Raw genomic sequence first — 26,529 nt, 5'->3', positions numbered from 1 at the left:
AATTATTTTATGATTAAATATTCACAACAGAGGTTGGTAATGGGAAAAACTTTCATATGAAAACAAATTTGGTTCAAAACCCCACGGCCATGTGTTCTGGGTTCCCACAAATCAACCTTCTCTTTGAAGTGAAGCGGTAACTTTGTTGAAGGTTGATAAAAAAAAAAACTGCATAATTTTTGTATGGAATGTTACTTATTATATTCGTTCTCATGGACTAACCCTCTAACATGCAAAAAATCATGAAAAAAAAAAGAAAAAAAAAACTAGGGGACCTACGTCATTAAGTCATAACTGACAGTAATGAGGATTAATGCCTCACAAAAGGGCACTAATATAGCTGATTGACACGGATTTTATTCTGGGGCCTCACAGTAATGAGGCCATTGCTAAGCCACTGAATCATGACTGTACGCAACGGGGGCTAGGGTACGTCGCCGCCCCTACAAAATAATACAAAAAACAAAAGAAAATGCAATAAACTATTGATAACTCATTGAATTTTCCACCGGTCCCCAACAGGAAAAATTCCTCTGTAGAGCCAGGCATTAGGGTTCAAGGCATGCCCAGGCAGAGGATGTGCTTTATTAGTGCCCTTTTATGAGGCATTAATCCTTATTACTACCAGTTATGACTTATGAACGTAGGTCCCTCTAGTTAATCAGTACAGTAGCATACACATGCTTTAGCAGTCACGCAAAACAAACACTCACAAATTAGGATTCAATAAAATCTGAGTATGTATACTATTAGCTAGATCTATTAGGAATAAATCATTGTCAAAATCATTCCATAAATTGGAGTAAAAATAATAATTGCACCATTATGACCAACAGTGTAGTTAGATGTGAAATAAATCAACAAAAACGATAAAATACATAAAGAAGGCTAAGAAGCCCCCCCCCCCCCTCCGGCTATGTAGTTTCAAAGTAGCCCATGCTATATATATTCTTTCAATTTTTAATGGCTAGACTGGCCCCCGCCCCTCTTTCAAAATGCCCCTCATTACACCACTGAATCTAAAACTTGACACGGAATGGAAATGTTTCCTTGAACTCTTTGGTCTAGCTAGACCAAGGATAAATCTTCATTCCGTGTCAAGTTTGCATGAGAGCAATAAAACAGCCGTAACTCGATGCACTTGCCGATTCGGTGTCGTTCGCGGAGTAAAGGTCAATATACGGGATGGGGGGGGGGGGGGGGCACCTGTTTTTTGTGAAGGTTCGTTTTTACCAACTTTTTCAAGTTTAGAACCTTTACTTATCATTATTTTGGATTGAATTCTCTGAAACACAAATTTCCAAGACAAGGAGGTAGACAATTAGGGTTTTTTATTCCGAATATTATGTTGAATTACTCGGAAAGCGTAGGCCTACCATTTTGAAGGTCACTTATTCTGAAAATATAGCAGAGAATTGTTACATATTTGGGACTATGAAACTTTGGAATTATTAACCCCATTTCACTTTCGGAATTATGAATCATGTTTCTCTTTCGGAATTATGAACCATATTCCCCTTTCGGACCGCTATCTAATTTTTGCAATTGTGAACCCTTTCATATCCCTCTCACTGGCATCATCAATTAGTAATGCATTGTGGGACATGACTGTCGACATACCAGGACATAGTGAGCAGCAGATGACAGTTAACATACATCTCTTCTTCCAAATGCCCCTTTTCACACCTCTATCAAAAGCTCATAGTTGCCCCTTTTTCCTTTGACAATTGCCCATTTTCCTATGTAATAAGTGCCCATTTCAATTCTCACAAGTTCCCCCATTCATCTCAGGTGAGTGCCCCTTTTCACGTAGGCTAGAAATGCCCCTTACCATATCTGATAAGTGCTACTTCATCACTATTACCTCTTTTTAAATCTGAGAGGTGACCCTTATAATTTGACAAGTGCCCCTATTCATCTCTAGATCTTTTAAGTGCCGCTTTTATTATGACACGTGCCCCTTATCTTTTATAATAAGTGCTATTTTCTTTCCGATGATTAACCTTTTTCCTTTGAAATAAGTGCCCCTTTTCCGTTGTTATAAGTGCCTTTGTTCGTCTCTTGTGAGTGCCTCTTAGTAAGTGCGAAAGGTGCCGCATTTCCACCTCTGGTAATTTCCCTTTTTATTTTATCATGTGCTCGTTTACTTTTCTAATATGGGTCCTTTTCCCTTTGGATATGTGCCCCCCCCTCCTTTTCCTCCTAAAATGTGCTCCTAATTTACAGCGACTAAGAGCAAATTGTTCTTTAATTCCCCCCCAACGCTCACTTTGAATGACGCTCTGTCGCCCCTGCATAAATCTGAAGAAGCGCCAAAAGAATATCCTGCCTTTAAAAGACGAAAAGAGGTAAATATATAGGCATACGGACGATTATAGTTTGAGAACTATTTTGTCATCTCTAGCATGTCATCTCAAGTGCATTCTTTGGCTAGTGTTTTTTGTGGACAATTATATGTATGTAATCACCTCTTTCCTGCATGTATTTTAGTTTTCCTTTGCTATCCATATATTCTTAATATTGTGCCTCGAGTTTTGGCAAATTGGCGGACTTATATTTTTCTTGGGGAAATACAAATCGATAATGATTGCAAGCTTATAACCTGTTCTAGTTTCTACCACCATTTGAATCGTTTTTTCATGTCTTTAGGAATTAGGTATACAAGTCATGGCTATTATTCAAAGTTGATTCTTTCTCAACAAAATTCAGTTTCTATTCATTTTTTTAACTGCAATAAGTCTATCACGGTAAATCGCATTATGGCCGACGTGAGTCAAGAAATCATTATGACGACGTCATTGACACTAGGACAGAGTCATTGGAGAAACAAACACCACCCCGTATAATTGTCAAGGTTTTATCCTAGACGTTATAAGTACTTACTTACACGAATGCCAGGTCCGGGTTTTCTCTCTCACTTTATAAATATTTCCTTACTTACCTGCATCTTGCATCCAATTAAGTGGTCGTAATTTAAGAAGGATATGGCAGCTGTTCAAAGCCAAATAAATTTGAATCCAATGCGGCCTCTGATTTATACATCATCAAAATAATAATGGTTAGAGAAAGTTTGAAAATAGCACTTGTACAAAATTAAACATGTCCCACTTTGTGCAAAATAATAATCACTGCCAAAGAGTCGCTTCATAAATACATTTTGTTTGCCCTACTTAAAAAGTACCATGAGTGCATCAATTAAAACTGGTCACACAGCTGTCATGAACACGTATCCAACCTGCGTTTCGAAGAGTTTTAAAGTTGTGTATTTTATATTTCAAACTATTAACACATAGCCACGCGACAATAAGTTATTGCCATGTATATGTCCTGAAAAGATTGATGAAGTCGACCAGAATTAATTTTGCGACTCAGTTTCAAAGACAATCATCTCAAATCGGTCTCTCGGTAGATACAGCGCGTAATTTGTTTAATTTAAAAAAAAATATATATATATATATATTAGGCAAATTTACAGGTTTCCGTCCAATTTCAAAGTTTTTTCGAGTCCATTATTTGATAAAAACGTTCATTCAAGTTAGTGCAAACCCCATTTTCGACTGCGACTTTCATTCAAAAATGTACTTCAGTCTTTTAATTTAGAGTATATCTTACGAGCATGGTGACCAGGGGCCGCGATCCCGGGGGACGGGGGGACACTTCCCCCCTCAATTTTTTTGTCAATAAAAACTGACTGAAGACTAGTACATACTTTTAGGCTCTGGCGGGCCCACGAGTGCAGCGTTTAGAGAAAATACAAAATCTTTTTGCTCGGTCGCTATGCTCCCTCACATAATATCCTTCAGAATGTACAAGTAAATTTTGTTGGTATCGCCGTGATACCCACTGGTGTACTGATGGGGGGGGGGGGCGGCAGTTCCCCCAATAAAATCAAACGTGGTTTATTTCTAAATATAATTTACAAATGCTGCTGAAATTACATGATTTTCTGTGATTTTACCTCACTTTTTCGTAAATTATAATTTCTTTTGCGTTTGTTGGACGATGAAAAATTCAGAAATATACAGTCAGGCAAAAATATGCTTATTAAGAGGACTGAATGTCAGTGTCCACGGAACAGCGGTCAGGCGCGCCGGAAGCAGTTTGGGATTGGGGGGGGGGGAGGGGCAAATATTCCAGGGGGCTCACCCCAAAAATCAGCAAAAACGTTTGGAAGGGGGGGGGGGCAGGAGAAAAATCTGCATCACCACCACTTTTACACGTTACATGCAGGCCCCGCGGAACGTTTTTCAAAAAGGAGTATTAACGATCAGGTAGAGCGTAAATTGGCGTGGGGTCCAGGGCCTGATCCCCGACAGGGGGTCAAGGGGCTGAGCCTCCGCAGAAGCTCAGGGCGTTTAGGCATTAAATTACGGTTAGATAAGCATATTTAGATACCTTATGTGTGATACTGGCAGGTTACTAATTGGCGGGGATTTCAGGGGGCAGAGCCCCCGTAAGCTCCTAAAATCAACTCTATTTATTTATTGCAAAAGAAAGCCCTTCGTATATGTACTGGTTCACCATAATTATCTCACACAAGTCCAATATTTTACGTAAATGAAAACCCTAACAGTATTCGACAAAAATTCGCTACAAAGTTTACTGATCATGTTTAAGTATAAAAATAATATGCTCCCTCTTTCATTTCAAAACTTTTACACTATGAATAAAGCTATTTACTCTTACCCAACCCGTAATTCCTCAAATTTTCATCTATAACCCGAAATTACTTATTGCCCATAGATCCAGCCTGTTCCTGACCTATGGAACTCTCTCCCAGAATCTATTAAATCATGTTGTTTCCTTTACTCATTTAAGGCCAAAGTTAAAACGTTATTATCAGAATACTCAAGGTAAAATTTCTGTGTCAACTCTTCATTCTTTATCATGTCATCTCTTCTTTCATTCGAATCATTATCACCATCGTCATCATCATCATCATTATCATCATCATCATCATCATCTTCATCACCATCCTCACCTGCATCACCATCGTCGAAATTTGTATTTTCAATTACCTATCCGTTTCTGCTTAATAAAATGTGTTAATATATTATGAGTATCATGAGTTTTTGTCTGGGGCTGTCATATTATCAAGCAATCTGCTTACGATGACAGTCCTTCTTCCGCAAATAATTGTATAATATGTTTTAATGTTTGAGGAAATTTAGTATTTGTGACAGTTTATCATTTCGTTTTTAAAAGTAACAGTTATTATGTATATGTATTTGTTAATTTATGATTCATTTTCAGTAAAATACTAACTGTACTTTATATTTTTGTTATCGAAAAACTGTAAACTATAAATCAAGTCAAACTCAGTGGTTTTAGATATTTACCTACGGTCAGACGAGCATCCAGGGACCGCCTTAGGGCCCTTGATGGGGTCCAGGGACGGAACCCCAGTAAGTTCCGGGATTTTAGGCATTTAATTTCGGTCAGATGAGCATATTTGGATACCTCATTTGTGACATTGGCAGGTCACTTATTTTTTCTCTATCTCTTTCTTACTTTTTCTCTGTAACATACTTTTTCAATAAGTGAGGGGGGCTCGAGCCCCCGAATCCAGCCGTTCTGCAGACCCTGACATAAAGGCTTCTTAATAAGCATATTTTTCGACCGACTGTAAACTTGGGAATTTCTAATTTTCCAACAAACGCATAAAAGGTATGACTTACCCCAAAATTTAGAAAAAATACCGGAAAATCATCTCATTTCAGCAACATTTGTAAATCACTGGTATCGAATAAACAATAATCCCTCCCCCCCCCCCCCCAATCAGTACGCCAGCGTTCAGGGGCTCATGTCTTCCCACCCCTGTAACAAAAAACACATGAATACGGACTTGTTAATCAATGAGGTATCAAAATATACTCATCTGACCTTAATTAAATGCCAAAAAACCCCGAGCTTCAGGGTCTCAGCCCCCTGCACCCCGGCCACACCAATTAGTGACCTGCCAGTTTCACAATTTAGGTGTAAAATTATGCTCATCTGACCGTAATTAAATGTCCCAAAACACCTGAGCTTCCGGGGACTCCGCCCTTTGATCCCCGCCAATTTACGCTATGCTTTACCTGATCGTCAATACTTGAGACCCCCCCCCCCCCCACTAGCTTTGAAAAACATTCCGCGCGGGCTTGCATTTAACACGTAAGAATGGTGGTGATGCGGTTTTTAATACATATTTATATATATACATTAAATACATATGTATATATATATATATATATATATATATATATATATATTAAAATGTTGCCCCCCCCCCCAAAAAAAAAAAAAAAAAAAAAAATCCGGTTGAGTCAGTGCAAAAAATTTCCTCAACAACAGAACCGAAAAAAGTGCTCTTACCCCCCCCCCCCCCCCTCCCCCTCCCGCTTATTCGTCGCTAAATATTTTTTTAAAATTTGCCCCCCCCCCCCCCCCCGTCTTGCATGCCGCCGGCTGGATCCGCCCCTTGGTGATACCAACGGAATACAGATTTCCCTCGCATTTCGCTCCTCCTCCCCCCCCCCCCCCCCCCCCTCCCGGTCAAATTAATCGCCGCTCCTAGCTGCTCTGATATCGTGACCCCTTCCGCTTCCCCCGAAAAATAGAAAAAGAGTCTAACTAACCTGCCTAACCCTGTGGTATAATAAATTGTACAGTACGTTCATCCTAACTCTGATTGGTTGTAACTTCTTACATGTAGAGTACGTAGTATCTGTATATAAAAATGACCGAAGTATCACGTGATCTTTACACTTGATTGGGCCAGTCTAGTCACGTGTAACGTAAAAAATAAACACAGTGATAAAGCATTGCGAAGTCAAATTGTATCCACCCACCCTCTCGTACTCGTCGCGTCGTCTCAGCTATAGACCTCTAGTTCTTCGTTTATTATCATATATTTTGGCCTTTTGTGCCCATGTTGACATTTTGAAACTTGCCTAAAATCTTTTAAATCTCAGTATGTCTGGAACTAATTACCAAGCATTTCACAATGAGGGAGACTCACAACAGGTATGAATTTCAAATTATTCAAATGAATATGAATTGTTCTTGTTCACAACTATGACCACTTTATGCCCGTGACTTCGGCGTGGAGATTCCTTACTAGACCTATAACACTCCAAAAGTCTAAATCATCCACAATTAGTCAAATAACGGTCATGAATTTAGTCATTACCTTTGTTACCTGTCTCGTGTCAATTTTCTTATCTAAGTAGATCTAGCTAGACCTAACTTAGATACACAGGTTTCATCTTCACAGCAAACCGCCGCACAATCAAGTGCATACTGACAGTAGGGTGCCAGGCCGGGCCGAGTGCGAGCGTGCGTGCGTGAAGTAAGCGACTGTAAAATAGTGATCATCATCAATTCGATCATGATGTGATTTACTTTCATGAATCTATAATGAGGATCTGAAATTACAGTCTCTAACTTCACGCACGCACTGCACTCCGGCCGGCTTTCATCGAACGGGTGCGGTGCGGTGCGGCGCGGTGTGGTGTGCTCAACGCACCCATTCGATAAAAGAGGGGGGCCTTTTCTCGAAAGGGTGCGTTGAGAGCGGAGTACCGTTTTAACACACCCTTTCGATGAAAGCGGGGGGGCTTTTCTCGAAAGGGTGCGTCGACTAGTCTTTCGCATCAGTCGTTTAAAATGAGGATCTCGGACAGAAGGTAATAGTTGCCAATTTAAGTATATCGAAAATGTATTAGATAAAATGGAATGGTCTTGATTACAGAGTGGTCTTTTTCGTTATTACTATGTTGATGGGGGAGACAGAGAGAAGGAAAAAAGGGAAAGGGAAGATAAAAGGAAAGAAAGAAGAATAAGAAGAGAAGAGGGAAAGGTAGGGGGCGAAGGACTCTTGCCCCCCCCCCCCCGCCAAAAACAAATAAGAGAGAGAGAAGGGAGAGGGAAAGAAAATATAAGAGGAAAGAAAGAAGAGGAATAAGAAGGAAAGAGGGAAACGGGCGAAGGGCGAAGGGCTCTGCCCCCCCCCCCCCCCCGCCAACAAAATAAATAAGAGAGAGAGAGAGAGTGAAGGGAAAGGGAAAGAAAATATAAAAGGAAAGAAAGAAGAGGAAAAAGAATAAGAAAAGAGGGAAACAGGGGCGAAGGGCTCTTGCCTCCTCCCTCCCTCCCCCCCCCCGCCAAAAAATAAATAAGAGAGAGAGAGAATCTGTTCTGATCCTGATCCTCAAGAGGGATATAAAGATGACCAATAAGAACGTTATCGTTCGAGAGAGAGAGAGTGTTGCTTCTAGAACATTTTAGAATTAAGTCCCATCACATTGCAGTTGTGGGGAGGGACTATGATTATATTACCCCCTTGGATGGCTTCCCAGAGTCTGGCTTTGAAGGTTTCGACTGCGTCGCAGGCAAAGATGCTGGGGGGGGGGGGGGGGGGGAGTAAATTCCAGGCCCGTATGGTTCTTGGAAAGAAGGTGAGTCGATATATATCCGTCTTGCATCTTATGTTGGAGAAGGAGAGGGAAAGAGAAGATAAAAGGAAAGAAAGAAGAGGAAGAGGAAGAAGAATTTGTGTTCTGCCAGTGTCACAAATAGATATATAAATATGCTCATCTGACGATAATTTGATGTATAAAACCCCTCACCTTCTTGGGGCTCCGCCCCTTGGATCCAACACCAATTTGTGTCCTTCCAGTGTCACAAATAGATATAAAAATATGCTCATCTGACCGTTATTTATTGCCCAAAACCCTTGAGCTTCCGGGTGCTCCACCCCCTGGACCCCACGCCAATCCGTGACCCCTGTGTCACAAATAAGGTATAAAATAATAATTATTTGATGGACAAAACTCCTGAGCTTCTGGGGGCTCCGCCCCCTGGACCCAACACCAAATTGCGTCCTGCCACTGTCACAAATAAGGTATAAAATTATGCTCATCCGACGTTAATTTTGATGTTTAATACCCCTGAGCTTCTGAGGGCTCCGCCCTGTGAAAAAAACGTGTAAAAAAAAAAACACGTTAATTTTTACCGTTTTTGGGAGATACCCCCCCCCCCCCCTGGCGTTCAAGGGGGGGGGGGGGAGGGGTACGATTTTTCAAATTTTTGAGGGCCCCAAAAAAGATTAGTGCTCTCTAGTAATTTCGCGACTACTCCGGAACCGCGGCAGATATAAAGTTTTTCTTTCATGACTTTTTTCTTTCGAGTCTTCCGCATCTTTTGAAACATTTTTTTGTTGAAAATCGGACGTATAATTGCGGAGTCACGTGACCTTTTGTTTTTGCATGTCAGCCATAAAATCGCTCATTTTTGTGATTTATGTACCAAACATATGGAAATACCATTTATTCTTTTAAAAAAAGAGAAAACATTGGTTATTTGGTCTTGTTTCAAGTAAATGTGTTTGATTTTGGGTAAAAATAGTTGAATTGTGGTTAGAAATGAAATGAAATAACAAAATAATATAATACATAAATACAAATTATCAAAACAAGAGATAACATAGGGATAAACTGGCTCTTCCAACTTTGTTGTCGTATTATTATTCTAACGAATATATGAAGTGAAAAAGAACGCTCGAATATGAATTATATATGATTTATGGGTAAAAATGTGAATTCTCTGACCTTGTTTGCATAAATTACCATAAATATGCATTTTCGCGGCGATCGGCTGTGAAACGGCCGAGATCTTAGGGGGACCCCCCCCCCCCCACCCTCAAGTCCACTCCAATCACATTGAAAAAAGTATGACTTAAATCATCTCTCTCATCATTATACCGCTATAGTATTCATGTTTTTAATATTATTTATTGTCCATTAAACAAGTTCATACAGAAAATACTTTCTGCAACATCTCTCTGCAACATTAAAAAAGAATCTTCATTAATATGTCTTAATTTGTATTGATAGCCTTGTGGTCGCCAACAGTGGCGAAGGCAGGGGCGTCTCCAAAGGGGGTGTGGGGTGCGACACACCCCCCCCCCCCCACCTGTCAGGATATTGTCGGTAAAATTGCGCTGCCGTCGGGAAAAAAGAGAAAAGGGGGAGGGGAAAAAAGAGAGTAAAAGGGAAAGAAAAGAAAAAAAGAAAAAGAAAAGAAAAAAAGAAAAGAAAGGAAAGAAAAGAGAAGAAAGAAAAGAAAGAAAGAGAAAAACGAAAAAGAGGGAGAATAGGAAAGAAAGGAGGCAAGAGCCCTTCGCCCCCGTTTCCCTCTTTTCTTCTTATTCTTTTCTTTCTTTCCTTTTATCTTCTCTTTCCCTTTCCTTCTCTCTCTCTCTCTCTCTTAATTATTTTTTGGCGGGGGGGGGGGGGGGGAGGGAGGAGGCAAGAGCCCTTCGCCCCCGTTTCCTACTTTTCTTCTTCTTTTTCTTCTTCTTTCTTTCCTTTTAGATTTTATTTCCCTCTCCCTTCTCTCTCCCTCTCTTATTTTTTTTTTTTGCGGGAGGGGGGGGGGGGGGTAAGAGCTTTTCGCCCTTCCCCCGTTTCCCTCTTTCCTTCTTCTTCTTCTTTTTTTCCTTTTATATTCCTTTCCTCTTTCCCTTTCCCTTTCCCTTCTCTCTCTCTCTCTCTCTCTCTCTCTCTTTTTAAATTTTTTTTTGGCGGGGGGGGGGGGGCAAGAGCCCTTCGCCCCCGTTTCCCTCTTTTTCCTTTCCTTTATCTTCTCTTTCCCTTTCCCTTTCCCTTCTCTTCTCTCTCTTCTTATTTATTTTTTGCCGGGGGGGGGGGGGGGGGAGGAGGCAACAGCCCTTCGCCCCCGTTTCCCTTTTCTTCTCTTTTCTTTTCTTCTTTTCTTTCTTTCTTTTCTCTTCTCTTTCCCTTCTTCTCTCTCTCTTATTTATTTTTTTGGGGGGGGGGGGGGGGGGGAAGGAGGGCTAGGAGGCAAGAGCCCTTCGCCCCCGTTTCCTTCTTTTTCCTCTTCTTTCTTTCCTTTTATCTTCTCTTTCCCTTTCCCTTTCCCTTCTCTCTCTTACTTATCTTTTGGCGGGGGGGGGGGGGGGAGGAGGAGGAGGCAAGAGCCCCTCTTTTCTTCTTATTCTTCTTCCTTTCCTTTTTATTCTCTTTCCCTTTCCTTTTCCCTTCTCTCTTTCTCTCTTATTTATTTTTTGGCGGGGGGGGGGGGGGGAGGCAAGAGCCTTTCGCCCCCGTTTCCCTCTTTTCTTCTTCTTCTTCCTCTTCTTTCTTTCCTTTATCTTTTCTTTCCCTTTCCCTTCTCTCTCTCTCTCTCTTATTTATTTTGTTGGCAAGAGCCCTTCGCCCCCTTTCCCTCTTTTCTTATTCTTTTTCCTCTTCTTTCTTTCCTTTTAGATTTTCTTTCCCTCTCCCTTCTCTCTCTCTCTCTCTCTCTCTCTCTCTCTTATTTATTTTTTTGGCGGGAGGGGGGGGGGGTGGGAGGTAAGAATCTTTCACCCTTCCCCCTATCCATCTTTCCTTCTTCTTCTTCTTTCTTTCCTTTTATATTTTCTTTCCCTTTCCCTTCTCTCTCTCTCTCTTATTTATTTGTTGGCAGGGGGAGGCAAGAGCCCTTCGCCCCCTTTCCCTCTTTTCTTATTCTTTTTCCTCTTCTTTCTTTCCTTTTAGATTTTCTTTCCCTCTCCCTTCTCTCTCTCTCTGTTATTTATTTTTTTGGCGGGAGGGGGTGGGGGGGGGAAGGTAAGAACCTTTCGCCCTTCCTCCGTATCCATCTTTCCTTCTTCTTCTTCTTCTTTCCTTTTATATTTTCTTTCCCTTTCCCTTCTCTCTCTCTCTCTCTCTCTCTCTCTCTCTCCTATTTATTTGTTGGCGGGGGTGGGGGGGGGGGGGGAGGTAAGAACCTTTCGCCCTTCCTCCGTATCCATCTTTCCTTCTTCTTCTTTCTTTCCTTTTATACTTTCTTTCCCTTTCCCTTCTCTCTCTCTCTCTCTCTCTCCTATTTATTTGTTGGCGGGGGGGGGGGGGGGGGAGGCAAGAGCCCTTCGCCCCCGTTTCCCTCTTTTCTTTTTATTCTTCTTCCTCTTCTTTCTTTCCTTTTATATTCTCTTTCCATTTCCATTTCCCTTTCCCTTCTCTCTCTCTCTCTCTCTCTCCCTTTCGCCCTTCCCCAGTTTCCCTCTTTCCTTCTTCTTCTTCTTTCTTTCCTTTTATAGTTTCTTTCCCTTTCCCTTTCCCTTCTCTCTATCTCTGATTTATTTTTTGGCGGGGGGGGGGGGGCAAGAGTCCTTCGCCCCCCCCCCCCCCCCCGTTTCCCTCTTCTCTTCTTATTCTTCTTTCTTTCCTTTTATCTTCCCTTTCCCTTTTTTCCTTCTCTCTGTCTCCCCCATCAAAGAGACCACTCTGTAATCAAGACCATTCCATTTTATTTAATACATTTTCGATATAGTCTAGAACTACTTAAATTGGCAACTATTACCTTCTGTCCGAGATCCTCATTTTAAACGACTGATGCGAAAGACTAGTCGACGCACCCTTTCGAGAAAAGCCCCCCCGCTTTCATCGAAAGGGTGTGTTAAAACGGTACTCCGCTCTCAACGCACCCTTTCGAGAAAAGGCCCCCCTCTTTTATCGAATGGGTGCGTTGAGCACACCACACCGCGCCGCACCGCACCGCACCCGTTCGATGAAAGCCACTCCGGCCTACTGTAGTGTCGGTATGCACTTAATTGTATTGTTCATTATTTGGCTGTGAAACCTGTGAGAAAGTGTAAACTGTCAGTGTCACTGTACAAACTAATGTCTATGTTTTTAGGGAAAATACTCCAAAAAGAGAAGAAAATTGACACAAAACGGACTAAGAAAGATAAAGAATTTCAAATCATGACCGTTATTTGAACAATTGTCATGATGGTGGAAGATTTAGATGATTTTTGGTGTGTTATATAGTTAGGTATCTCCACGCCGGAGTCACGGTTCCAAAGTATGGTCACAGTTGTGAATAAGCACCGACGATTGGCTCTACACAAATCTGGGTGTATGCCTGTATATGGCAGGGTCCGTTCAACAACACCCAGTACTACTTCTGCCAGTAGCACTGTAGCAGTATATGATGTGGGAATTAGGGGTTGGGGGGGGGGGTGGGTCGAGGTCAGCTTGTATTTTAAGTTTTAGCCTTGTCGGGTGATAATATGAAATATGATATTGAAACCCCTGCATGAAGAGGGATGTTAACAAATCCTAAAATGAGTTGGTACTAATCACCTCCTTCCTGCACCCAATGAACCTTGGACACATGGCTTTGCAGTTTTGCTAATACACCTTACAAATTACACCTTAAAATCAATTTAGAATTTAACTCAAAATGTGAAAATTTGGTACCGTAGTGATAGCAAATTTCCTGACATGAGCTAACTTTAGAGTAGGCGATAATAGCGATTATATAAATAAATTATTAATTTTGCATCGTAAAAAAACATTAATTAAACAAGTAAATAATAAGTGAATAAACAAGTGAATAAATGAATGAATACATGAATTATCAATTAACAATTCAAAAAACTAATTAAATTAATAAGAAAATGAAATGGTGGTTGTTTGATACATGTACATATGTATGTGCAGACCCTTTTATTTTCTAAAATATTTACTATTGACTCAGCATGAGAAAAGTTACACCAACTTTTACACAGAAGATTGGCTAACAGGTGGAAGTAGGTCTTACGTTAGATCTTTTTGTCTTTTTTATTTCTCTTCACTTTTAGACGGATGGCTTGAGTGTGCAGGTTGCTGGTACTGTACCCCCTGTCGGCTTCTCTGGTCAACAACAGGCACCTCGTCCGCCCAATCATGGCCAGTACCAAACTCCAGTTCCGGTAGGCGGGGCAGCAGGAGTCTACCACCAGCAACCCGGGGTTCCAGTCCAGGGGAAGGCCGAGATGATGCCCATGCCCACAGGGATACCTGGCTGCCCTCCTGGACTGGAATACCTTGCCCATCTGGACCAACTTCTCGTACATCAACAGATAGAGCTCGCTGAAAGTAAATAGTAGGACCGCTGGGGACAGTTCTTTTCTTTTTTAGAAGGACATTAGGCCAAATAACTAAAATGAAGTGTTTCTTGTCCATGACTGCCTCTTTTTGGGCCGCTGCCTCCTTTTTTAAAACTATTCACTTTTTATTAAAAAAAAGCCCCCCCCCCCCCCCCCCCCCCTCCAAAAAAGCATGTAATATAAATTTGTTTAAAAAGCTTCTAAAGTGATACAAATCATTTGTTTTGTCATACATTGCATCATCAGTAAACTTACAGTGCAAAATATCTATGAATAAATAGGCAGCCATCTTGAAGAAGAAAAAAGCAAAATAGTAATGCCCTGCCTCCTCCTTTTTTGTAAAAGTCTGGACGTGAAACACATTATTTTGTTATTTGGCCTTAGATGTGTAGGATATTTTCCCTTCATGGGCAGAAGAGTTTTTTCTGATTTTGTTATTATCCTTTTAAAGTTTTTTGGTGTCACCTGTTTGAACCACCGTGACCCTCACGTCTCTCCACCTGAATATAAGTTATTGGGGTTGTGCAGGTGGACCATCACACCAGGGGTTTTGCAGCTACTCTCATATGAATAGTCAACAGTGCAGTAGGTTCTTAATATAAAAAAGTGGTGCCTTGCCTCTACATGGGGCCTGGGCCTCCATTTAACATCCTATCTATTAAAGGGAAGGAGTGTTTTTCACTGTAACACATCCTGCATCTACAAAACAGCTTTGGCGGACCAATGGAATAAAAGGGACTGCCTCAGTCAATATTTGTCACACATGCAGTGTACATGTACCGGTACATACATGTATGTAATATACTCAAACAATCTGGCAATTGAGCATTTCAATCCATGATGGATAAAGAATTAATTTGTTTAATAATAAGATCACACAAATCAAAACGATACTAAAGAGAAAATATACGTATGTTTATGGAATATGTACCTACAAAACGGTCAAAATTACTGCGCATCTACTTGTGCACTGTGTAGCTGATTGTTGTAGATTACGAACAAATAATTGATGCATCATTTTTTTTAAATTAATAATTTGAAGAACATTAAAATTGTCATCAGCTACTAAAATAGTAGCATTTAATTGACTGAGAGCAAATTTGTCATAGTAGTTTAGCATTTGTTGATGATACCAAGTTTTATGAAACAAGGCCCAGATTAAAGGAGGACGGGGCATTGGCTGATGGGCTGTTTACTATTAAGTCACATGGCTAGGAGAACAAAAAAATATTAATATAAAATACAGTCAAACCTGCTTTAGTGACCACCTGTCTACAAAGACCACATTTTTTGTTTCTCTTGAAAATGGTTTCTCATTGAAAAATGTACTTAAAGGAAACTGTCTACAAAGACAACATGTCTACTAAGACCACTTCTTGTGTTTCCCTTGGATGGTCGCTATAGACAGGTTTGACTGTATTAGCAAAAATTGTAAAGGTACAACTTGAGCCTGACAATTGTTTAACCTTTCCCTTTCCTATGCCATTACAGTCTTTCTCAATGTGGAATTCGAGAACAAGTACGTCGTAAAGAACAGCCTTGGTCAGCAAGTTTATTTCGCCAGTGAAGGTATGTGTATGTCATTAATAAGTCTTAACAACACAAGCATTGTAGCCTTTAAAAGGGAAGTCCATCATGATATTAAGTTGGTTTTAATAAGAGCAGAAAACTGAGAGATACAAATTAGTGAAAGCTTGTGCAAAAAAGCAACCCAAAATAAGAAAGTTATGCAGTTTTAAAGGTGCTATCAATCTAACTCAAATTGACAACTCTGTGATGTACCTTTGTTTTGGTCTGTACAGAAAACTTCATGAACTTTCAATTTCGTAGTTATTAATGAGGGAATAGATGGTTGCTGTTTGAAGGGGGGGGGGGAGAGAAAAAAAAAATCAGACCAAATGACCCAGGTTCTGGCACCTAAAGGGCAATACAACATCTTTTTTTTAGGCCTAGAGTTTGGTTCAGGGTCGAAGTTTTGAAACCGTTTAGGACCTGGCCAAAGAGCAATCACCATCACCAACACAGCACAAGCTTGTATTGATTTCCACTCAATTTCGTACTATAGAATCCGAGTGTTGCGAGCGGGTCTGGTGCGGTCATCAGAGGGGGTTCTTATTCCACATCACAGACAACATGGGACAGGTAATAATTGAAAAATGATTTTGTTATCAACTATCGTTCATGTATTTATAAGTGTAAGAATGCGTGTTAAAAATGCCTTGTATTTTTACTCAGTTTTCCAAAACGTTTTGTTAATTACCTGTCATGAATTGCACTTTTGGTTGCAAGACACATATTCATTTGACAATCATTACATCAAACTGAATTCCTACCTGTAAATTTTGATCCAACAACAGCAATTGCGAACATAACCCTAGTCCAGAATCTGGTTGATTTAATTGTGATCTCCACCACACCAAAGCAATATGCGACCACCCCCTACTTACTTGCCGCCAACCGAAGATGGCGTGATCCTTAAAATTAAGATACCCGGCAAAAGCTGGTGTCCGTATAAGTTCGTTGATAACGCCATCTTTGGCTGTATGAATCAATTGTATGGAATATAAAGAACCGGCCAGATTTTGGACTACCATCATAACCCCAGCCTAATAACTTGCAAACATATAGCCCATATCAATCGTAACTGCCGTAAATTTTAGATTACTGTATTCATTATGAACTGTCTGCACCTTAGTGGTGCATGATTAAGTCTGCATATACTTTTCGTGGATCTTATGTTTCATCTGTTTTGGGTAAATGTATATACTTTGTTGTAGGAGGTGCTGCGGGTTACCCGTCAATTCAAGTGTTGTGCAGGATGCAGTTGGTGTGCAGACAACGACCACTGCTCTTTGTTCGTAGCCGTTGAAAGTCCTCCTGGCACTGTGATTGGTTACGTCAAACAAACGTAAGATTTGAAAGAGAAAAAAAAATACCATGAACAATATGTCTTGATCAGGGCACAGTATCATCAGTAATTACTGCTGTTCTTCTTAAAGGTTGTGCAATAATACAGTGATATTATAGTCAAACCTGCTTTGGTGACCACCTGTATAGAAAGACCACCTCTCTATGAAGACGGCATTCCCCCGTCCCCCCTCCCCCTGGAATGTGTTTTCTGTAGAAAGATGAGATAAAGGAACGTGCACATGAAAAACGCCTGTTAATAAAGACCGCTTTTGGTGTCTCCTTTGAGTGGTCTATATAATAGGTTTCGCTATTACCCTGGCTTTAGCATGGCTTTAGCATGGTAATTCACCCAAACATTCAAGGAATTCTTCTTACCAGGTACCCATTTACTATTTATTTTGGTAGAGAATGGCAGATAGAAAAAGAGCATATATTTTACATTTCGATACTCCATCATTTGCTCTGGCAACAGGTATACCAGGCAAAGATACCGGCTTAGGGTTAGGTTAGGGTTGCAATTTGGGTTAAGGCTACCTTAAGGATCAGGATAAGGGTTAGGTATAGTACTTGGTCCAGGGATATGGATTTTGGAATTCATTTTAAGTGTAGGAGCTGGACTCCATTGTACATGTCTTGTAGTAAAGAAGTCTTTGGTTTGACACCAAGTATCATATTCACTTCGATCTACATCAGACCCCTGTTATAAGCTACTGAAATAGTGGTATTTCATGGGCTGAGAGCAGATTTATCGTAGAAATTATGCATTTATTATCGATAACAAGTTTAATGAAAAAGGGCTCGGGGCCCTATTGCATAAAACCTAATTTTGCTGAATGTTCATGTTCCCAAGGCAATCAGTCCAACAGATTTGAATGGCTAAACAAAATAAATTCACCCTTTTGGCACTTTCCTTCATTTGTAGGCAGAGCTGGGTGAGCCCACGCTTCGATGTCCTCACAGCTGACCAGGAGTGCGCGCTGAAGATCCAAGGTCACTGGTGTCATTGTCAAACTGTTTGCTGTACTGAGGATATCGAATTCAAGGTTTGCTGATCTTTGTTTACAGGCTTAAAATTCTTGTCACGAAACTGCAACACGGCCATGATGCGGCATTGGTTGCCTTGTGGTTAATTTCATAAATACTAACCAGATTCCTGAATTCAAACATGAACCAAACCCTATACCCAACCCTTACCCTTGTCCTAACCCTAAGCATTAACTAAAACCTTTATGCAAGCTGTCCGTCTTGCAAATAAAAAAAGAACAAGATCAAATCTGTATCTAAAAAAATTGAGGCAAACACATGTACATTTTAGATATAAACCCTGTATGTATCCTGCAGGAACTCGCTAAAGGATATAGCGGAGTTTAAGGAGGAGGAACCTTGTGGGTTTTTTTCCTCCCCCAAATGGTGGTGGTGAGGGAGGGGGAGATGGGAGGTCCTCCCCCGAAGTGTTCTAATCACACTTGATAGCTCTGAGCATACCTGAATGTGGACCATACATTTCAGCAAGAAAAAAAAAAATACAGAACCCTGATTTTGATTGGCTGTTGTGCCATGTTTCCATGATAGTTGCCATTGATAGCAAAGTTACCATCAATGGTAAGTTTTATGCAACGGGCCGTGGTCAGAATACTCCATAGGCAGCAGAGCCTGTGCATTATAAATGTAGGAAATAGCAATTGAATCCAGTGACTGGGGTAATACTTATTAAAAAATAGCTTGCAACGTAGTATTAAGCGGTGTGCGAATGTGACTACATGTATATTATTATTGTTATCTCAGATTTGGATGTGGTCTGTAGATGTATTGATTTCTCAATGAAGATCTTGACTAATTGGATGTGTATTCTTTGTTATTGCAGATATTCACGAATGATCTTCAGACTGAAGTAGGAAAGGTTTCCAAGCAGTGGGGCGGATGGGTGAGGGAGTCTTTCACCAAGGCAGACAACTTTGGTGTCCAGTGTAAGTCTTAAATGGTTATCCCACGCCCCATTTCAAACACCACATTACAACAAAAAAAAGGTGTTGCAGATAACTTTGGTGTCCAGTTTAAGTCTCAAATGGTTTTCCCATGCCCCTTTTCAAACCCCACACCATGAAAAAAAGAGGTGTTGAATTGAGGTTTTAAATTTTGTGTGCTGTAGTGTACTGTCATCACTCATGTGTGCTTCATTTCATATTTGCCATTTTGACCTGATGTAGAAAGGATGCAATGCCTTGTGAAAAAAGTGGATTTTTTTTTCCCCTTTTTTTTGTTTTGTTTACTGCTAAGCATTACAAATGATGCATTAAGTCATTCTAATGTCAAAAATCTTATTAACAATAAAACCTTGATCAGACAAGAAGTAGTAATTATGAGAAGTGCTGTATGTTTTACAATTTAGCATCTTGTATTAAACACAGAGCTCAGTGAATACGCTTGCGATGTTTGTTGCTCGTAGTTGCCATTAAACGTAAACCAAAATCTGCTGTTGTTTACTGCTTCATATCAATAGGGGATTTGATTTTCAAAATATAGATCCGACCCCAAAATAAAATCCTGTTCTCCTGGCTGTTGGAATGAGTAGGATTCTATTTGACATCGTATGATGATGCCAATTGTTAAGCTGAAAGAATATTGGAGTGTTGGGCCCCGTCTTACAAAGAGTTGATATAAATCGCAACTATGTACATAAGATATAGGAGACTGCAAACTTGTGATTGATTGGAGGACTTGCGATTGATTTGGATCAATAATAACTCTTTGTAAGACGGGGCCCTGGTCATGCAATTGTATTGTAAAAGAAACTGTATGGAAAAGATTGATCATGTGGCACATACGTATATCAGTTGATGTATACCTTGAGGTTTTGGAATCATCAAAATGATCAGAAATTGGCCCAGCCTTGCTACAGTTCACATACACTGCACACATACGTATGTATATGGCACTAAACCAACATGTGGCATGATAGTTGTGATCCACAAACTTTAGGCGTTACTTGTCATATTTAGAATATGAGGGCATTTGATGAGCCATCCTTTTCAGGTGACATTTTGTGATAATAATAATAATAATACTCAGTTTTTATATAGCGCTTATTAGAATCACTAAGCGCTTCACTAGCTGTGCTGCCATTGCGGCGTACTAGCATTTTAAAGAATTAATTCCTGCCAGGTACCCATTTACATCACCTGGGTTGAGTGTGGCAAATGTAGACCAATGTCTTGCCAAAGGACATTAGTCCGGTGACTTAACCACTCGACCACGGCAACTCGGTAGTCTATGATACTCTTCCCCACTAACATTTAACCCTATGTTAACTGGGGGGGGGGGGGGGGGGTCAATTTGACCCCCCCCCCCCCTGTAGAAATTTCGCGACTTCTCCGAAACCGCGGCAGATATAAAATTTTTCTTTCATGACTTTTTACTTTCGAGTCTTACGCATCTTTTAAAATAATAAAACAATAAAATACATAAGTTAAAAAAACAATGAAATACATAAGAAATTATAAAAACAAGAGATAACATAAGGAATAACCTGGCTCTTCCAATTTTTAGTGTTGTATTATTATTCCAAATGGTCTTATGAATATATGTGTTGAAAAAGAATAGGTAAACATGAATAATCTATGATTTATGGGCAGAAGTGTGAATTTGATGACCTTATTTGCATAAATTACCATAAATATGCAAATGAGTGAATTTTTCAAAAATTTGAAATTACCGTAGTATTCTATACACTTCACTTGACATGCATGCAAATTTTCGCGGCGATCGGCGTTGAAACGGCCGAGATCTTAGGGGGGGGGGGGGTCAAATTGACCCCCCCCCCCCCCCCCCCCCAGTAAAAACCTGGTCTGAAATAGCCCAGTTAAAATAGGGTTAAAACAAAAGAGAAAACTCACAAATATTTTTTTGTCACCCTTCCAAGCTACTCAACCTTCACTTTAAATGTAAAGAATAAAAATCCTTCTATTATTTAAACATATTTGTGGCTTACACCCACTAAATAAGATTGAATGATCGATCTGAAATTTCTCCCAGGAAGCATTACATTTATAAAAAATCCTTCTGTTTCTAATTTCTTATTCCAGTTCCACAAGATATGGATGTGAAAGTGAAGGCGACACTTCTTGCAAGCACTTTCCTGATAGTAAGTAATCATTTGTAGGATTCTTGGAGCCTTGGTATTATGTAGCACAGTGACATTGTGTGGCACATACAGAGTTAGTTTGCAATATTATATGTATTTTGCACACTGGGAAAAGGTCAATGAAATATAGTAATTGTAGTACAATTATAGGAAAATCAAGCATTTCTATATTTTAAGAATGTCTCTCACCAATTTTACTTGTATGGCGTTCATTTTCTCTAAATTTAGATTTAATTCAATTTCACACACAGCAAAAAACAGTACTCAAGCTTAAGCTCTTGGAATTTTCTCTCACCAAACGATATCTTCCCTAATACATGCACATGTATTGACTCTTATCAATTTAAAGGGATAGTTGAGTTCTGTTTTCATACCGCAAATGCCTTCAAAGTGCATGGTTATTGCTCTCATTCTTATCTATGACATTTCTAGTGCCCTTTTAGAACCTAAAATTGCTACGAAGGTCATTTTAGACCCCAAAATATGTGAAATTTAGCCATTATGATCATACCAATTCAGCTCATATTTGAAAAAAAATATGGTGACCGTTAATTAATTATTTAATTAAAAATAACAATACATGGGCCGGCTGGTTGTGCGTAATAAAACCAACACGAAAATGCCAACAAAAAGCCAACATCGGCATTGGATGAAATACGATGTAAAAGGCATTATATACCTCACTTAAGAAATCCAGCCATCTGATTGGTCGAATTGCATTCATAAACTTCAACTGTTCCTGTAAAATTCTCGGTAACCATGCTTAAAACATTTCAATATTTGTAATAACCATGGTTATTAAAAATAGTTGGTCAGCCTCCATGGTTACCCCATAGGTTTACATGTTAAAAAATGGTTTGAGCGATGGAGGATGCCGTATGTGTGCGAAGGATTGGTCGGTAATTTCAATACAATTGAATCTCGATCGATCTTACCGACAATTTTATCTTGCATTGTTGACATGAAGACGAAAATAAACTTCCAAAAACAAAAAAAACAACATCTGCCGATAGATCTTGATCTAAGTTCGTGCCAATATGCATTGCAAAAGTAAAAGAAGAGTCCGTATATGGAGCTTTTGCGAAGCATTCATCACACGCGAAGCCGGTTTCAATCCATTTTAATGTATATATTGGAGAAAACTGACAAGAATGTTAACGGCGGGCCATAGCCGAGTGGTCTAAGCGTTGGTTTTCGGTACACCTCTTGTTGTACGCAAGAGTTCGAATCCCGTCTTCGACAAAAATGATAAATATTTTTAATTTTTCATTTTTTAGTCTATTTTTTTTCGGCATATAAAAGTATTAATGACTGCTTTAATATTCGAGAAATAGTTGTTTTCATACGCTCTCGGGAAGGTTACAATTGGGCTATTCCCCTCGGCAAGCCTCGGGGAATAGCACAATTCTAACCTTCCCTTGAGCGTAATAAAACAACTATTTCTCTCAAAGCAGTCATTAATACTATACTATTTCCTTTTTTCAACGGCTTTATAATATTTGTGGTGGTACACAAGTATTAGAAATTATTATATTTATGGATATTTCAGCCATCTCTGAACCGATTTTGATCAAACAAAGATGATTTTGTAATTTAAATTGTATGTTCTTTCAAATTTGACACTCAGTTTTCCATTACCTCACAAAAAATTATTTTGTGTAGCGCCCTCTGCAACAGAACTCAACTATCCCTTTATAACTAAGTTATGCTTTTTTTTGTCTCTCTGTATTTATTTTTATTTTCAGGATTTCATGTATTTCAAACACAGGAAGAAGAACAAGAATGATTCTCCCCCATTTTACTTGTATGGCGTTGATTTTCCCTAAATTTAGATTTAATTCAATTTCACACACAGCAATAAAACAGTACTCAAGCTTAAGCTCTTGGAATTTTCTTTCACCAAACAACATCTTCCCTACTACATGTGCATGCATTTACTCTTATCAATTTAACTAAGTTATGTTTTTTTTCTCTCTCTGTATTTATTTTCACTTTCAGGATTTCATGTATTTCGAACACAGGAAGAAGAACAAGCAGTATTAAGGACCCATCGATATGAGATACAGCGCACCCTGGATAAACGTCATGATGTATCTTGCAGAGCTGCCAACCATTCCGTTTTTGCCGGAATTACTCCGTTTTTTCCTCCAAATTACGGTACTACGTTTTTTCTTCATAAAATACTTTTTTTTTTTTTTTTTACATACCACACGTCAAACAACTGCCCTAAACTGGTGATTTGATCACAAATTCAATAGAAAACTAATTTTTAAACATACTTGAAAAAATACTTGAAGAGAAAAATATCCTCAAATAGAATGAAATGTCGATAATACCAAAATAACCAAAACAAAAAAACAGCATGAGGAATTAACATATCTGCATTGGAAGTGTGTCGCGCGTGGTTGTAAGTTTCATTTTTATGGATTCCTTTTTTTGTTTGAAATTCCTTTTTCTTGCCGTCATGATTCCTTTTTTTGGTGGCACAAGGTTGGCAGCTCTGATCTTGGGTATACAGATTAGATACATGTTGCAGATCATGGAATTCTTTTTACATAGTCCTGGGTTAGTCTTCAATTTCAGTATTTATGGCAGAAACATGAGCATTCTACTCAAGTTTGGCCTAGACAAGATACTCTGCCAAATTCGATATTCAGGTGAAACATTTGGCTAAAACCAGCCCTTAGTTGAAGACAGCTCCCGTCTTCAGCCAATCAGTTTGTAGGCCTTTATCAGCGGGAATGTGGTTTCAATACACTTTGCACCATTATACCACTGTGCATTTAATGTGACATGTAAATTGCCAGTGATTTTTGATTGACTTTTTGATATCATAACAGATTTGTGTAAATATTTTGGCATGAAGTTGGCATAGTGAATTAAAATACATAGATGCAATCTGAAAAAAGAGTGGAGCTGTTTTACTTAGCTGAGCTGAAGTATTGAATTGAATATGGGCCATGTTTATTTATGTTAAAGTACTCTTGATTTATTGATGAACATGTGACTGTGGTGAGTAGTTACTTTCTTTAGATCGCTGAGTGTTGTGTTTTGGATTGATTGAGTGATAAAAATGTCACTTTGATGACTGGTTACTTTCATTAGTTTGCTTAGTTTTGTGTATAGTTTATGAATATGAACGTGTCAAATAATTTGCTAAGTTAAGGTCCGGTCCAACCTACATGTAACTGATAGCTGTATATGAAGGGGTTTACCCCTCCCTCCTCCCAATTTGTTTTTAAAAATTGATAAATTAATGATCAAATGAATACAAACTGAAAACATACCTATAAGTTGTTGCAAAATATTTCCATTATACTCTTTGTTTCATCTTTCAAACTTTGTTCTCTTTTGACTTTGAAAGAATTCCATTACCCTAGAGTACTGTGTATTTATTGTGCACCAACTCAACAGGTTAATTTGTAAAGCTCGCTAATCCGGCTAGAACAAACAGCATTAGATAAGTTACTTGGAGTTACAGGAGCACATGTGGAAAGCAAACACCCTATCTGGAATCAATTGCACTCTTAAGGTGTAAACTTAATGCCTTTAAATTCTATACAACACCCACACAAATTTCCAACTTACAATGAAAGAAGAGCATCATAAAGAAATCAACTCATTGGTGATTCTTGATCGGTTTATGAAATTGGTGCCAGGTAAAAATGTCGGAGGTAAAAATGTCGGAGGTAAAAATGTCAGATGTTAAAAATGTCTGACATTTTTACCTCTGACATTTTTACTTCTGACATTATTACCTCTAACATTTTTACCTCTGAAATTTTTACACCACGCCATCACATTTGTCACAGCAATGTTTACTTATTTCAAAACATGATGCTCAAAGTTATTCACTTGTCAAATTGTCCATGTAATTGTGAAATAAGTGATAGGTTAATGACTTATGAAGTTTTGTTTTCTGTTTGTTTTGTCAGTTTTCACAATGTGAAATAATGTGTGGTTTGTTATTTGCTGTAAATGCTTGTAAAGAAGAAAAAGTCTTTAATGAAATTAATATATATGTTATGGCAAATTCTTACACACATAAAAAGAGGCTTAACAATCATGTGTATTGTCTTTAAAGTTTGATCTTACATTTATATGTATACCTATCAAGTCATGTATATTATTAGGTTGTATTTCATTAGGCCTAACCAAAAAGTGATGTTGTATTGCCCTTTAGGTGCCAGCACTTTTTTTTTTTTTTTTCCTTCTTTTTTTTTTTTTTTTTTTTTTTTGGGGGGGGGGGGGGGGGGGGGTTGTTGTTGCTTTTTTCCCTTTTGGGGCTGATATTTTTCAGTTTTGAATGCTTGAAAGCTTATCTGTACTAGTTCATAGGAGGGATTAGACCACACTGCAAGGTCACCGGACGGGTAAATATCTCTTCAACTCGGCTCTGAATTAACATAAGAAAAAGGGGATCATGGAGGACCTATATAGAGGGATTAAGTAGCTATAACTAGGACAGTGTGGCTTTAATACATATTTTTTTTATTCATTAAACTCTTTTTTTGTTTCAACGGTAAACAAAATAAATAAATTAAAAGCCGACCGTAGATTTTCAGATTTATGGATCGGTCACAAAGGGCAATACAACATATTTTGTTCTAGGCCTTATATAATCATGTGTATTGCAATTTTTTGTTTATTTCTATTCTGTTCCATATTTTTTTCTCGCACTTCTTTGTATTTTACCTTGCATCTCAAATTAACATTTCCTTTCAATTTGGATTTCATTTCTTGTTTTTAATGGTCGACGAGTACTTGTTTTTTATAACTGACCATTCATTTAGTCCTACTCTTTTAAGAGAGAGATGGAGGGGAAAGAGAGAACAATGATTATATATATATGTATATATATATATATATATATATATATATATATATATATGTATATGTGTGTATAAAGTTACATTATAATCTACTCATATTGTAATTAGCAGCTGAATATTGCCTTGAATCTAAATATAGATGTACTTTACTTAATTTTATACTATTCGAAGGGACTATCGTCTTCTACAATCACGATAGGAGTAAATTAAAAGGATTTTGTTGAACTTGCATCATTGATACATTTAAACCTTGTCTTTGCAATGCTATCTTACAGGTCTTTGCTTATTCAATCATCGCTGTATTGTAGTACCAAAACATGACGTCATTTGTGGGTCGAACCCAGTTGATATTTTGTTGATAATTAATCAGATTGTTTGCGTAGCTGTGACGTCATACTGGTGTATTGTGCAGCCCAACAAAGCTATACCCGCTGCATAACCCGCCTACGAAAATAGCTTCAAGCACATAGGTTATTAACACTGACGTATGGTTGAAAGAACTATTTTTGAAAGGCCATACGATGCGCTATTTCGATTGCGTCACCACCTGCGCCAATCTATCATGTGCAGGAAATTAACCAATAAGCTAATAATTAGTTATCCGATTTTGCTCAAACTTTTTTGATCGGTTTGTCTGATTTTTCTGCTTCTATTGAAATTAAGTTATTTGCGGAGTGGACTTGCCCTTTAAAGCAAAACGTTCCACTGTTGACATTGTAATT

The 26,529-nt window shown here is 38.9% G+C and overlaps 1 protein-coding gene across 2 annotated transcripts; it reads left to right on the top strand.

The window, feature by feature from the left end:
• The first annotated feature begins 6,791 nt into the window (after window positions 1-6,791).
• Window positions 6,792-23,135, top strand: LOC591595 (phospholipid scramblase 2). Of its 2 annotated transcripts, none has more exons than XM_030987010.1 (9): window positions 6,792-7,005; window positions 13,637-13,913; window positions 15,416-15,493; window positions 15,990-16,066; window positions 16,702-16,832; window positions 17,757-17,877; window positions 18,699-18,801; window positions 20,917-20,975; window positions 22,721-22,816. In XM_030987010.1, the coding sequence occupies exons 1-9, from the start codon at window positions 6,955-6,957 to the stop codon at window positions 22,799-22,801; spliced, it is 978 nt and encodes a 325-aa protein (XP_030842870.1). In that variant the 5' UTR covers window positions 6,792-6,954; the 3' UTR covers window positions 22,802-22,816. The 2 variants fall into 2 exon arrangements, with proteins under 2 accessions (XP_030842870.1, XP_030842871.1); XM_030987011.1 differs by lacking the exon at window positions 22,721-22,816 and adding an exon at window positions 22,974-23,135 and having other exon boundaries at window positions 6,797-7,005.
• Window positions 23,136-26,529: the final 3,394 nt, after the last annotated feature.

Source organism: Strongylocentrotus purpuratus, unplaced genomic scaffold (assembly GCF_000002235.5).
Source record: "Strongylocentrotus purpuratus isolate Spur 01 unplaced genomic scaffold, Spur_5.0 spur5_scaffold_16, whole genome shotgun sequence".
Lineage (NCBI taxonomy): Eukaryota > Metazoa > Echinodermata > Echinoidea > Camarodonta > Strongylocentrotidae > Strongylocentrotus > Strongylocentrotus purpuratus.
Note: the sequence above shows the minus strand (reverse complement) of the source record. Positions and strands in the feature narration are given on the sequence as shown.

Excerpts from the sequence above, each read along its gene's own strand:
- LOC591595 (XM_030987010.1), top strand. The coding sequence starts at position 6,955 with ATGTCTGGAACTAATTACCAAGCATTTCACAATGAGGGAGACTCACAA. Across the intron at positions 16,067-16,701 it reads TCACAGACAACATGGGACAG|GAGGTGCTGCGGGTTACCCG; the intron begins GTAATAATTGAA and ends ACTTTGTTGTAG. Across the intron at positions 16,833-17,756 it reads ATTGGTTACGTCAAACAAAC|GCAGAGCTGGGTGAGCCCAC; the intron begins GTAAGATTTGAA and ends CTTCATTTGTAG.